General features: G+C 38.0%; 1 protein-coding gene across 11 annotated transcripts in view; it reads right to left on the bottom strand.

Moving 5' to 3' along the window:
* The window catches only part of LOC144195011 (multiple C2 and transmembrane domain-containing protein 1-like), a 100,738-nt gene that overhangs the window by 77,986 nt on the left and 7,737 nt on the right, over positions 1 to 15,015 (bottom strand). For 3 of the 11 annotated variants that reach the window (XM_077714326.1, XM_077714329.1, XM_077714330.1), the window contains exon 1: positions 4,414 to 4,547. The exons of the other annotated variants lie outside the window; for them this stretch is intronic. In XM_077714326.1, coding sequence (XP_077570452.1) covers positions 4,414 to 4,455 — 42 coding nt within the window. In that variant the 5' untranslated portion in view covers positions 4,456 to 4,547. Of the gene's footprint in view, positions 1 to 4,413; positions 4,548 to 15,015 lie in introns of those variants that run through there. 11 annotated transcript variants of the gene reach the window in all.

Raw genomic sequence — 15,015 nt, 5'->3', positions numbered from 1 at the left:
GAAAAAGGAAGGGGCCAAAAGAAAAAAAATTGGGGGGAGGATTATTGTACAAAATTGGGTAAACTGATGATTTTATTCCCCATAAATGTAGTAGGAAATTTCACAATACAACTTTGAGTGATTGCATCCTGCCGTTTCAATTAGCAGGTTTGTTGAAAAAGATTGATATCCTGAGTCTTGGGGTGCCATAGACGAGAATAGAGTCTATAGTGGTGGACTGTCAGGGTCTGCAAGGCCTTCTCTGCTGGCCTAAAAAAATATATATCTGAATCCCAGACTGTTGTTAATTATGTTTTGTCCATGAATACTTAAAATAATTCCAAATTGTCAGCTTCTTTTCATTGCTTTTCCTCTGGTTGTGCTGCTTCCAAATGTGTGTTTTCATATCTAAGCATCTAACCAATCACATTTTAGCCTTTTATTTGTTGCCATGGTCAGAAATCTGCCTTGAGGTCTTCAGAATCCGTTCTGTAGGTTCTGCTGCATCAAACAAGCATCACTAAAACTGTGACTTTAACCAATCAGATTTCGAGTTGTCGACGCTAATGCCTTCTCGCAGGCATAGAGATACGTCATTGCCTTCTCGAAGGCGTAGGGATACGTCAATGCTTTCACCAACTATGATTGGCTAGTGATTTAGTGGACTAGCCAGAGCTACCAAACGAGAAAAAATATGTAGGCTAATTTGATGCTTCTATTGGACAGTTTTATGTTGCAGCACTACTTAATGCATTTACCATTTGTGGCTGGTCGATATGAAGTTAATACAAAAGTGAAGTGAATACAGAAAAGCTGTCATAATTACATAAAAAGAAAGTTGCATTTATACTCCGTACTGAATGTTTATCTTCCAAGTGTCAAAAGATTCTCCAAAAGATATCCAACACTATATGTATCTGAATCTAATTCTCTTTTTTTCCATTATTTAAATTAGAATCCATCATAAAGCCATGCAATGGATGTTTTTGTACCTCGAGTAGTCTTCAATCACTCAAGTGAAACAAACTACCATCTTAGCATGAGGCAAACCTACGTAAATCATTTTTATTTGAGTGTGTTGACGGCTGTCTGTAGCAATCACTTGCATGTGGGTTTTATGAAAATGAGCAAGCGCTTGCATATCAACTAAGTCTGTTGCTTTATAAAAGTCTGCCCAATAATACATTCAGTACTATATACTAAAAAAATCCCTCATATTTCAGTGCCGTTGGGCCGAGGTGACAGTAAAAGAACAAATGTTTTAATGGGTTGGAAGTCTACAAGCAATAATAGAATTGCTTGCTTTGTGGTTATTAGCAACATCATAGAATACATTTATTGACCCATGTGTCGACAATTGTTGTATCGCTTTACTATTTTGAGATAATCACTATATTTTGAAATAATTGTTTGTATTGCAAATTGTATATTATGATGAGGAATTCAGAGCTTCCTACTCATAATAGTTACTCCAGATATAGAGGGAATTATGGGATAAACATTCTTGAAAACTTGCATTTCTTATTTTCTGTTGAATATTTATCGTCACAAATATTTTTATCCTACAGTTTAACGGTAAATATTCTATTAAATATTTTCTGTAAATTTAAAATTATTGGCATAATCACAGTAAAAGAGTTACGGGTAACAGGGTTGCATATCTGTAATAATGTTAGCTTTTTTCTTAGAAGAAGAATGTAGCTGTGGCGCTAGTATTGGACATCTATCATCATGAGCAGCAGCCAATTAGTTTCTCAGCAAAGCAAAGGCCAATGATGCGAAAAACACATAAAAGCCAGTTTATAACATTAATAGATGATGTTTTTGTCCCCAGTTTGCCTGCTGATTCATCATAATCTGAAGACTATGTATAGTAAGTTATTGATACTGGGCAGGGAGGTTTGTGCCGTATTTGGGTCCCATTCCAACACATATGATTCTGGTACCGCCTCCGCACTGACAAGATAGCAGCCTCCACATTGGTAACATGATAGCAATGCGTATCCCTCACATTGGCACCTTGCTAAAAATATCAGTGACCAAGTAGTAAAATTGTATTATTACGTGCCGTCTTATTCATGGGAACGGAAATATACCACTTTTTTCAGACCACTTGAATGCAAGTCACAGTAAAATGTATCTTTGAAAAACAAAAAAAAAGAAAAAGTTATTTCCTGTTTGTATGAATCAAAAAATGAACTGCAGTCTCTACCTTCGTGGCTGCTGTTGAAGATGTTCAATTTTTCTATCAAGTTAATTTACTTTACCCCAGTCAAAATGAATTGATAGTCCTGTGCTGTCAATGACACTAAGCATGGTCCTTCACTGCCAATCCACCCAGTTAACATAGGAAGTTATCATTGGCAGTTTAGTTTCTGATTTTAATTATATTGTTTTATTTAATATTATCTAATTATGATATTATTCTCACATTTTGGGTCATAAAGGCCACAATTGAATACCAAATGTTACTATTGTGGGCTATATGACCCAAAATGTGTTTAACAGTTTAGGTGTTTCTAAATTATTAAATTATTTCTTGCCTTCTTAAGGGTTCATTCATATTCTGCATGTTCTGATTAGACACTCTAAATCCCCGGTCTCCAAACTTTTTCTGACCAGTAGAACTCTTTCTATTTTCTTGCGGACCTGTTAATGGGAAGAGCGACAACTTTAGACAAAATATTGTGGGGGTGCGGTCGGTTCACGAACAATGTCCACGACAGCAAGCAAAATACCAATTATTAATTATTATTATTATTATAACAACTTTTCTCATTTCAAGTAGGAGAGCGATGTTGAACACCTTAATATTTATTATGCTGACAGCTACCAGGTGGCTCACGGTTGGTGGTTGGGGACCACTGCTCTAAATTGCCTCTAGGTATGAGTTTGAGTGTGAATGGTTGTCCATCTCCTTGTGCCCTGCGATCGGCTGGCCACTAATTACGGGTGTCCCCTGCCTCTGGCCTGAAATCAGATGGGCAAGGCTAAACCGCCCTCTGCAACCCTAGTGAGAATAAAGCGGTTCAGGATATTAATGAATGGATGAATGTCTAAAGAACACTATACACCCTTTTGTGGTTATATTTACTCCTTGATCATATTGGTTGGGTGGGAACATGAATACTTGAAATGTTGTTTTATACATGGCAAAACGCGGTATAAATCGCCAGCCACTTGATGACACAAAAGGGTAAATGGGTAATGGTTATATAAAAATCTATTTGAAAATCAACAGTCCCCTCAAAATGGCAGTTGACTGCCCTTGCTGGTCTTTTCCTCCTATTGAAGTTGAATTTATGAGCTTAAACGCAGTTCTGTGGCAACAAATTAATGCAAAGAAACTCAATACTACATTAACAGGTGGTTATTTGGACTTGTCAAGAAGAAAATCTATTAAAAATAATGGTTTATTTCAGTCAAAAGTCCTTAAAATGCTGCACTTTGTTACACAAATGCATAAGTGTTGGGATGTATATTAATGATGCAACTAAGGAACACAATGACAAATTGGAAATTGTATGAGAAACACCACTCACCAGTCTTGAAGTCTTATCTGACCTGTTCCGAAAGGCCTAAACACTAAACTAGTCAACAGTCAGTTGGACGGTGTACGCAGAGACAGACAACCTATCACACTTACAATCACACTGCCAATGAGTGGAATTTGATCCCATGCTCCCTACACTGAATTCAGGTGAATGAACCACAACAACATCGGGGTGACCAAGAATTACTCCAGCATAACAACATGGTTACTTTAATCTTTTCTAATCCCCATCTATCCACACATGCGATTTTCAAGTCCTCACCTACCTTTCCAGCCAATTCATCTCTCATTTCACCTCCACTGTCTTTACTTAGACTTGCTTATTTGGGCCAACTGCCATCTTGGGCTACTGCGCTCTCATTCCAATCACGTTCCACATCCGGCTGTCCGGGTGTTTTCTCATAAATTAACTGTACCACCCCAAAGCGTCTGGTCAAGACAGAGGTATAAACAATCATCATGAAATACTACGTCCATGTGATCATGCCAGATCACACTGGTTTAATTGGCTGGAAGGTCCCTGCCACACAAGCACCCTGCTCAGGTTGCACTCAATTAGAAATCAGATACAACACGCCCACTCGACTTCAACACCCCACACTATCATTCTATACACAAACAGCTAAACGAACCGCACATACAGACAACATCTGACCACATGACCAAAGCAGGCATTCAGGTTTGTGGAAAGTACCGTGTATGAAAATTATTTCTGCATGCAAATGTGTGAACATGCTGAAGCGGTGGAAACATTCATCATTAGAGTGAAATCCTGGTAAACACAAAATAAAATGTTCCCATGCAAAACATGCGCAGTCTGGCAACGAATCTATATGAAAGTATGGCAAACAAAATTGATGCCGGCTGATGAAGAAACCTACCGTTTGGCTTTGCCCCACAGCTGACAGGGGTAACGTCAACATCCAGACATCCACACTGAACACTCCACTGTACTATCACTGCTGCTGCTGCCTTTACAACAGAACAGACTGATTCTCTCCCTCACGCACGCTGCAAAGGCCAACCAGATGCGACGATCTTACGAATAGTCGAAAGGCGCTTGGTCTTTTTCCCTCTCTTTCTCTCTCTCTCTCTCTCTCTCTCTCTCTCTCTCTCTCTCTCTCTCTCTCTCTCTATGTCTTTCTCTCTCTCTCGCTCCCCCTCTCTTCCTCAATCACCATCATTCACAAATCCAAAAAGATGCTTGCTTTTTACTCACAAATGTGACAGGTAATAAGTTGACAGGGTAAATAAAAGCATTCATAAATGCTGTTCTCCAATACACATTACTAATGTTAGCCGATCAGACTCCTATCTGCCCTCTTCTTATCCTTTGGTAATTAAGTGTATTCCCCCTTACATTATCTCCACTCGGTCGGAGTAGTCATACTGATATAGCAATGCGACATTAGTTAGCAATATATGAACTAATATGCTAACTGAAATATAACCTGTCCAGTCCAAAAAAAAACATCACCACCCAAAAAGAAAAGGTCATATACTGTGATTTTGGGTTGGGCCGCCTTTAGCTTTTATTATGGCACCCATTAAATCTTGCATTCTTTTATTACACTTCTGTATTGTCAAGATTTATTTCCATCCAGTGTAGCATTCATTTTTCACCAAGATCTTGCATTGATGATGGTAGAGGATATATAGCATTAAGAGGTTTCAGTTGGCTGGAGAGCATAAAGATTAGACTCAAGAAATGCAAGAATATCTGATCTGATAAGTCTAAATTCACCCTGTTCCAGAATGATGGGCACATCAGGGTAAGGAGAGGCAGAATAAGTGATGTACACATCATTCTTAGTGTCTACTGTACAAGGCAGTGTTATGATCTGGTGATGCTGCAGTTGGTCATGTCTAGTTTCAGCAACATTAGCTCAATACTAAAAACATGAAGTCACCTGACTATCTAAATATTTTGAATGACCAGATTATTCTATGAATTGCCTTTTTTTTATGATGGCATGGAACTACTAAAAACTGACAGTGCAACGATTCACGGGGCTCAAATTGGTTCAAATAGCCATCAGTGGTTCACTCTACTGACTTCGGTGCGGGGAAGCGTGAGATGTATTCCCGCACAGTGGAGGTATGATTGTGAGTGTCTCTCTGTGTGCTCTACAGCTGACTGTTGACCAGTCTACGGTACAGTCTGCTTTTTACCCAAAGTCAGCTGAGATAGCCTGCAACACCCCCTGAGACCCCTTGTGAGGATTTGACTTCCTTTTTGAATTTGTCCACGTGCAAGCAACACCCTTACGGTACGGGTTATACGCGGAGGCGGCCAATATGCCAGAAAATACAGTAATTTCAGCACATATATTGGCCAGCATAGAATCCAAACCTTAATTTCATTGTGTCATGAGCCAGCTTCCTACTCCACTATTCGGTATATTACACCACATCTAGTCTACCTATTAGGAAGCTCATCTAGTCATTCTTCCTAACCACTACCACATGCAACATGTTACTGTGTGTCTGTTCAGCTGTTTCTTTCTATTCATTGGAATTCCGAAACGGATGTCCACGTGTGGCTGAACCTGAAATCTATGGCTTTCCTGCTCATGAACATGGTGCCGGTAACTGTGAGTTCCGCCCCGAGCCTGTGTTTCGTCTGTTGCTCACTCTCTATAGCCTCTACAGATCCCATTACAGCCCGTGGAACAGCTGGTCCTGTGCCAAGCTAATTCTTCCAATGTTATCGATCGCTTCTGTTTTTCCTGTCCCGCTCTTGACACATTGAGAATCCTTGAGATGTGCTGGAGAAAGCTTTGTTCAACGATTCAACTCTATCATCATCAATGCAAGATCTTGGTGAAAAAAATTATGCAGCACTGGATGGATATAAATCTTGTGACAAAGCAAAAGCTTATTGAAACAATGCCACAGTGAATCATATTTAAGCCGCCTTTCTAAATTTACAATAAAATGAATAAATAAAATAATATATTGACTGTTTTTCCCTTTTCATATTTGAAATAAAAAAGTAAATAGAGAATATTTACTATCAATTTGACTCATGTCATTGACCTATTTGATTTATTGAAATTGGGAGGACCTTCAGCACCATGGATGTCAAATCCATTAATTGATCCAATTCATTAGAACATTCATTCATATGCCCCTTCCAATCAAAAAAGGATGAACATAAGCACTCCCAATATGATTGAGCATCTTAAATTGTGCAAGCCTCTCCTTCGCCCTCCTTTTTCTAGCGCACTGTTATCACTGGAGCGGATTGGAGGAAGATGCAAGATTTATCAGTGCGAGAAGACGCATGGCACCCTTGGAGTATAAAAAGACAGATGGACAGATGAGATGGACCTATATAGACAGGGTGAACTTTGAAATGAAAGCCAAGATCTATTCAATCCAAACCAGATATTCATTCATTTCAATTTCTTTTCTGTACCGCTTATCCTTGCAAGGGCCACGGGGTCCTGCCTAATTATTGCGCCCTGAGCAGACATCTTTCAAAAAACATTCATGCTCACGTTCATACCTAGGGGCAATTTAGCCAACCAGTCCTCAATTTGGGATGTAGTGGGAAACCGGAGTACCCCCCAAAAAAACCCACACAAGCTCATAGAGAACATGGATACTGCAAACAGGAAGGTCGGAACCCACCGAGGATTGAGTCCTTGATCTTGGAATTGTGAGACACATGTGCTGCCACCGACCGGGCTGACCCCTTCATTACAGATAATGAAATACATTTCAGAATGTATTCCAGACTTTCAATTACTCAAATGTAAAGCAGCCATGGTGCTACCCAAGGTTGGCAAAGGTATCACACATTAAAAGAATTAACCACTTTGTCTGATTATTGTTCCTTGCACTCACACTTGATGCAATTTATGCTCTCATTTTCCAGCTGATTGTTTGCAGCAGAAATGTGTCTGTTTTCCCTATTGGGAGACCTTTCACACAGTTCTGCACCAGTATCCCAGCAAATGAATACATCGAAATATTTCTCATACAGTATGAATTGCTTATACTTGCCAATTCAGAAATATTAGCATTATCTATGGAGTTTTATATAAAATAATATGGTCTCACCCTGACAATGAAACAAAAGCTTGTTTATGTGCCAGTACTTGACATTAACGACTACCAGAATGCCGGGGCCAGCCAAGTACTCTTTTCGAGCATCTAAATAAGTTTTACAGCTAATAACGTTTTGATTATGTGATGTAAAATGAATGAAGAAAATCACAATCGCTGTGTCTGGTTTGTTTGCTGCCATGGGCGGTGAAATTCTTCTTCTTCAGCGTAGAATGCAGAGCCCTGACTTCCGTCACTCTTCATTTCCTGTCTTTTGGTTGCGATTTCAGTGTGAATTTTTACATTTTTAGGAACTTCTTTTTATACTTAATATAAAATCTCGTAATTTCCGCTGGTGGCAGCATGATTGTGAGTGCGAGTGGTCGTTTGTCACTCTGTGTGCCATAGTATGGCTGACTGGCGACCAATCTAGGGTGTAGTCTACTTTCTGCACAAAGTCAGCTGCGATAAGTTTTGGCGTCCCCCGCAACCTTTATGAGGATGCGTGGTACGGAAAATGAATGATAAGTTACAATATAGACAAGGTGGCATGTATATATGTACATTACATAAGTGCTAATGAACAATTTGGAATAGCCACTACTATTAAGCATATTTCTCTCACAGTTGAAATGATTCATTTAAAGTTAGGTAGTTAAAGATACCGCAACACAGAGGAATGAGTGATGGCGGTTATAAGAAGCATAAAAAGGCAAAAGAAATAAACAACTGCTCTGGAGTCGAGGCTGCTAATGTAGAGACTGACATGAAATGACAGCGAGGCCAGTCACAGCATGGCCATGAGTGCGCCCTTCAAATCTACACATGGATTTATGTCCGCTCAATACTCACTTTCTGGCCAATCCCAACAATCTTCATTTGACTCTCACTTGAGCAGCCCGAGGAAGATTGTGAGAACAGTGTTAAGCTTGAGCTAACTCTAATCCAGCTAATTAAAAGGCATTAGAGGAAGACAGTAAAGATGAGGTAAGTAAACATTAACTATTTGCGGGACGATGGTCACTACAAAAGTTTGCACAAAGATACGTTTAACCCTTCATAGAGAAAGCCACTATTAGTTGTTATGTTTTGTTTATTTTTACTCAGGAAATTTAACCTGTCATTGTGACTATTTTTGGTGATTAAAAAATATTATTTATTATTATTTATTATTATTAGTTTATTTTTAATTATTTATCCTTTTTGTCATATACATTTAATGGGAGGCAGCAGTTATACATCCACCTCACAGTTTTGACATTAAGGGTTAAATCCCTGGTTGGTTTGGAACGTCCTGTGAGGATTTTGCATGTTCCTCCAGTGCCTGCGTAGGTTTATTCCCTGTACTCCGATTGCCTCCCACATACCCAAAAACATGCAAGGTAGGTTGGTAAAACACTCTAAATTGTCCTTAGATCTAGGATTGAGCATAAATGGTTGTTCCTCTCGTTGTGCTTTGTGATTGGCTAATAAACAATTCAGGGTGTCCCTCGCCTTGTGACCAAAGTTGGCACCCCTACGACTCTTGTGAGGATAAGAAGCTCAGATAATAATTGAATGAATTTTGATCTCATTTTTTGTCATTGATCAAGAAAGATGGGAAGGCGGCCTGTCCAACCTGTTTAAATTAACTTAAATTTACCCTTCCTTGTCCAAAAGGATTGGATGTCTAGCACTTCCAATTGCAGCTAAATAAGTCCCAAGTAACAGTTAAAAAAAGAAAAGAGTAATCATAATTCATGCGTGAAAGGTTACTGAGGATAAAAACATGCCCATTAGGGTAACTGGGGACTAAATTATCTGGAGGCTTGAATGAGTGAGTGACAGTGTGTGATACCTCCATATGCAGTGCAAGTACAGTGAACTATTGTTAGGCAGATGATAAAGCTGACTTCTCAGAGGAAATCTCCCCCTCAACGCACACAATGTGTCATCAAATCATCCCACCATCCAGACCTGGAAGGAAGTCCAAAAATGAACAGTTGTACAAGTACAATAATAAACCCCATGAGTCATCAATTATCTTTCGATTTAAGATGTGCCACACCAACACTCATACTGCCAGAAGCTTCTATATACAGTAATACCACAGTACAGCTGATCTGTTGTTAAAACAAGTGAAAGGGAAAAAAACTCAATCTCAAAGACACCTCCATGAACTTTTTCAAAAATAATAACGTTGTGTAGAGGAACAATAACTGAACATCAAGATATAAACTAGAGAGGATACTTCATATTAAATTTTAAAAAAATTCTCGGAGTAATATCTTTCATAGAAAAGATTTTATATTTTTTCAAAAGTCAAGTTATATGTACAATGAACTCACCATGGATGTAATTGAGCTCGCCAGTGCATTTAAAAGGGTCTATCAGGCAAATAAAGTAAATGAGAGGTTTAGAAAGCGATTCCGTGCAAGCTAATAGAAGTTGGAATATTTACCTAAGGTCACGGCTCTCATAGAGGTCCTTATAAGTCATGCAAGAGACAAACCCACACGCTTGGTAGGAAGGCCAGTTCTTTCATTTGTAGTTGGGGGTGTCACATGACAGAGGGGAATAACACGCTGCCTCTTAGTATAGAATTTGTCAAGTCACAAATAAAACCGCCTGCATGTGTCTGCTACTGTGTTTACCCTTGAGGGACAAAATAAGTGTGTGACTCCAGTTTTTAAACTAGGTCTACAATTTCCTCTGTGTCTGTTTTGCTACTCTAAACAAGGAAATTTCCCAAATATGGGATGAAATAAAGTTCTAATCTAATCTAACCTAAAAAAATAAAGAGAAAAAAAGGTCCGTATGAGATTTTCAGACTACAGAAACCACAAGAAGCAAAAATAGTGACACCAAATGAGTTGAATGAAAAACAGATGATGTTCTGAAGTAGTCAATCTTTTTATAGAGTATTGGTCAAATATATAATGACTTGAAAATAGCAGCCACCTGCTGTGAAAAGACGATCCAGGAAAAAGTAGAGCAGCACATCTATCTCTCATGGGATACAAAAAGCATCCCCTTTGTAACGTGACAGAATGGCAACCATGACATACGAATGAAATAAAATAGTACACATCCAGAGCCAATTCATTCATTACCGCAGTCTGCTATATTTGACTTTAAGCCAATGCTGACTTTGAGTGAATTGCTGATGCCTCATTTAGCTGTAATAAACTCAACAGCCACAGCAATACAGTACATTCAAACAAAAACAGTTCTGGTAGTGGTGTTACTGGTACAGACAGAAGCATACGCGTATGCTCAACCTCTTTGTAGACAAGAAAAGGGTAACTAACTTTGAATAGCAAATTGGCAGGCAAATGAGAATCAAAGAGCAAAATCACTGTAATACAACACCAAATGGAATGTACTTAGATAGCAATTTATCTTTACCATTAAATTTCTCAAAGCATTTGACAGTGGCTCACATTGACCCTTTCATATAGCAGTGAAGTGTGCTCAGCTCCCAGGTCTACAACTATCAATTTTTGGGTTCAGTGTCTTGCTCAAGGGCACTTTGACAGTAGACAAACTTTGGCCACTAGATGACATGCTTACAACTTCACTATGGCGGCTCATGTAATATGTTTTAATATGGTTTTAAATCAGTTTTCAGAAGTACTCATGAAACAAATCCTCACGTGATTTGCCGGGTATGTTAACCCAAAAATACAATAAATTAAGGCAATTGTTTACTGTGGCAATACCCATTTTCCGGTTAGGTGAACAGTTTGTGTTTAAGACTGAGTAAATACTCTCCGCCCCACCAAGACAAAATCATAAATCACCAAGTAGAAAGATGCAAACCGCAGCTTATTATTGACTCAGAAACATAGTGGTACTATGCTGAGTCATACATCATAGATTTAATATCTTATTCTCAATGATGTTGAAAACTAGCATTTTGACACAAAAGCATAGATTATAAAACTCCATTGAGATGCCAGTGTCAGAACACACCAAACATACATTTATTTGGGGATTTCCATACACTGACATGGAATGAGTGGCATATTCAACAAATAGCATCTATAATTGATCTTAAAGGTTTTATTTCATTATTCCTTGACTGAGGCTGCAGGAGCCTCATTTGCAAATATTCAATATCCACTCACCACAAGGGAAGGGAGACCCACATTGAGTTGCAAATATCACATTAGCATCAATCCTTTTATCACAAACCATGTCTGCATCTTCCTCTCATCTGGCTGAGCCATTCCATTTCCAAACTCTCCCACACAAAACTAGCTTAATGGTAGTACTTCATTTCAAAACTGTTGCAGGTCAATGCCACTGGCCAGCCCAAATCAATGTAGACATCGATCACATAACATTCACCTAATCTTGAGGCACAGGGAGTAATTGATTGCTTGCATGAAACCAGCAGAGGGTGCATATTCAAGAGAAGCAAATTTTTCATACAGGTTGGAAAGTCTCACCTCATCTCATCTCATATTTCCTCCGAGTTCTCCGGTTTCCTCTCACATTCCAAAAACATGCATGGTAGGCTGATTGGACACTCTAAATTGCCCCTAGGTATGGGTGTTAGTGTGCATGGTTGTCCCTTCCTTGCGCCCTGCGATTGGCTGGCACCACCTCTGGCCTGGAGACAGGTGGAATTGGCTCCAGCACCCCCGCAACCCTAATGGGGATAAAGGGGTTCAGAAAATAAGATGAAATGTACTCTAAGGGTATATATATACAAAAATAAATAAATTTTATATATATATATATATATATATATATATATATATATATATATATATATATATATATATATATATATATATATATATATATATATATATATATATATATATATATATATATATATATATATATATATATATATATATATATATATATATATATATATATATATATATATATATATATATATATATATATATATATATATCTCAGAGCAATTTTTGGAAACCAGCTTTTTCCAGTTCAAATAGCTAGGATGTCTATCAGTACCAAGTCTCAATGTTAACTACCAAAATAAAAACTGAATACTTTCACAATCACATCCAAAGACTTCTATTTTGCCATTTTATTGTGGCCCAGGCAAATTTTCCATTTCAAGTTGTTCTGCTTAGGTTCTGAAATGATTGCTCCATGACTAGGGACATTATCTTTTCATTCATAAATCTCTCTCTATCTGCTTCTTTGTTATCTCGGCTGTCATGTCAGTCCCACGTTTTAGTCTTTCTAACGCTAGATTGTCTTCCTTTGACAGCAGTTTGACAAGAGAGATCCAGCAATACCCTTGGCACATACAGTATATTCTCAATACAGAAAGTCGGGCTGCCTATTTGTTTTCCAAGGACAACAGTGACAAAGGACAAAAAGAAGGTCACGGTTAAGTGCTTGTGCAGATAACCACCAAAATGCATTTTACATTTGTCCTCAGCAGGTTATTGGAACCCAGACAGGATAATGATGGGATCACTGGAGGTAAATCAGTGAGACAATGGAATAAAGATGACCTCTCAAGGTAAATAGTTGCAGAGGATGTAATATATTTTTAGGCCAGCTGAGGGAAAGAACAAGATGCGTTCTCTGACTTCCCAGGGAAAGCGAAAGATGGAGATGGATTTGTTCAAAGTCATATATATACATATATCTAAATATTTCGACAACACACATCTATTTTTTCATTAACTTACTTATTACCTATATATTTATGTCTAAAATGTCTTTTCCTGTGACTGTGACAGTGAAATTTCCCGAATACGGGATATCTAATCTTATCTAACATGTAGGGGCAATTTTGAGTGTTGAACCAGCCTACCATTCATTCATTTAAGTGAAGTAAAAAAATAAAAACTCGATTTAATGTGCACCATTTAAGTGAAGAGAGAGTCGAGTGAAAAGTGAAACGATTAACTTCATTTAGATGTTACAGATATAATTGCCGTTTTTTTTCCTTTGCCACTTTTTGAACACACAGTAGCATGAAATGTGCTCCAATGTTCAAGTGGAATGCACTTAAAAAATGAACTGCCACTACAAATTCAGACTTAATCCCTCCTCCAACCACTCAGCAAAAAAAAGTGCATATTCAATTTATGAAATCGTGCCTTGCAGCCATTGACGACGATAAACATCAACTCTATTTGTACTCATTGTGGTTAGGGTGAACAGGTTTGTTTATTGAGTGCATGATACAGGATGTGAATGCATAGTCTAAACTCTTTTCAATCAGGTACAGCTTTTTTATGATACATACATATATATCCTTATTTATTTGGTATGTATCTGTTCAGATAAGCATATTTTTAATTTGACCTCAACAGTTTTTAGTCTAATACATCATTAAATTGATATATTTCAGAGATTTGAAGGTTAAAGTCAAATGTGGTGTTAAGATTTTCCATTAGGAAGAAATGGGCCACATTTCAAGTATATTACAACTTTTTAGTGTTGGAGGCAAATCACTATTAATTAAACCTCACTTCTTCAAATTATCAGCTCAGGTCTTGCATTCAATAACTAGAATACAAAATGTGCAAACCTCCCTTCCATATGAATCAAATGTATGACTATTGACCGCAAACACACTTTGACACGTCGCCAAATTCTTCAATATTAATGTATTGTCATAAAAAACGCAGACACGAGCCAGTGAGAGCATGATATATTATTTAACTCAACTGCCATGCACAGTAATGATGCTGCGAGATCAATGTGAGTCAAGTCCTCTTCAGTTGAGTGTATGCAGCTAAAGAGAGATTTAAAGGTGGCACAAACTCCAATATGGAGTGAGAAGTATACTTCATTGTTAAATCACTTATGGAAAGCTATCTGGATGATGTTGGCAAGTGATGTGATTAAAAAGGCCTTAGAACAGCAAAACAAGATATGGTCCGACGATATAAGAGTTAAGTGATTGGACAGCCAGTTCATGATGCAGATTTATACCTCTGACATTTGTGTTTGGTACCAAAACCAGTTTTAAATTTGGCACCAGTTCTGGAGCAACAGAATCAATAAAATCCAAATTTTTCCTCAAGGCAGTTAGAGAGCATCTATTTTACTCGCCTTTTTTTTTACATTATTTACTTGATAATAGCCATCTGATGGTGTAGTGGTTCAATCACCTGCGGGAAGCGTGGGATCAAGTCAGACTTAGTGTTGGTACGATTGTGAGCTCTATTACTGACTGGGAAACAGTGGTGTAGTTTGCCTTTTGCCCAAAGTCAGCTGGGATAAGCTGCAGCACCCCGCCACCCTGGCCAGGATAAGTGTTGTTGAAAATTTATGAATAAACTTGATAACACTCATATATTGTTAAGGGCAATTGCTATACAAACAACAGATGAAATGTTATTTGTTACATTTGTGAATCAATTGTTAATTTGATACTTTAGGAATGCCTGTATGGGAGTATACCAGTCATATGAAGTGGCTTGACATAAAACTTCTTGCCC

The sequence above is a fragment of the Stigmatopora nigra genome, chromosome 4 (assembly GCF_051989575.1).
Source record: "Stigmatopora nigra isolate UIUO_SnigA chromosome 4, RoL_Snig_1.1, whole genome shotgun sequence".
NCBI classification, from domain to species: domain Eukaryota; kingdom Metazoa; phylum Chordata; class Actinopteri; order Syngnathiformes; family Syngnathidae; genus Stigmatopora; species Stigmatopora nigra.
The sequence above is the reverse complement of the archived record's forward strand: the minus strand, read 5'-3'. Positions and strand labels throughout refer to the sequence as shown.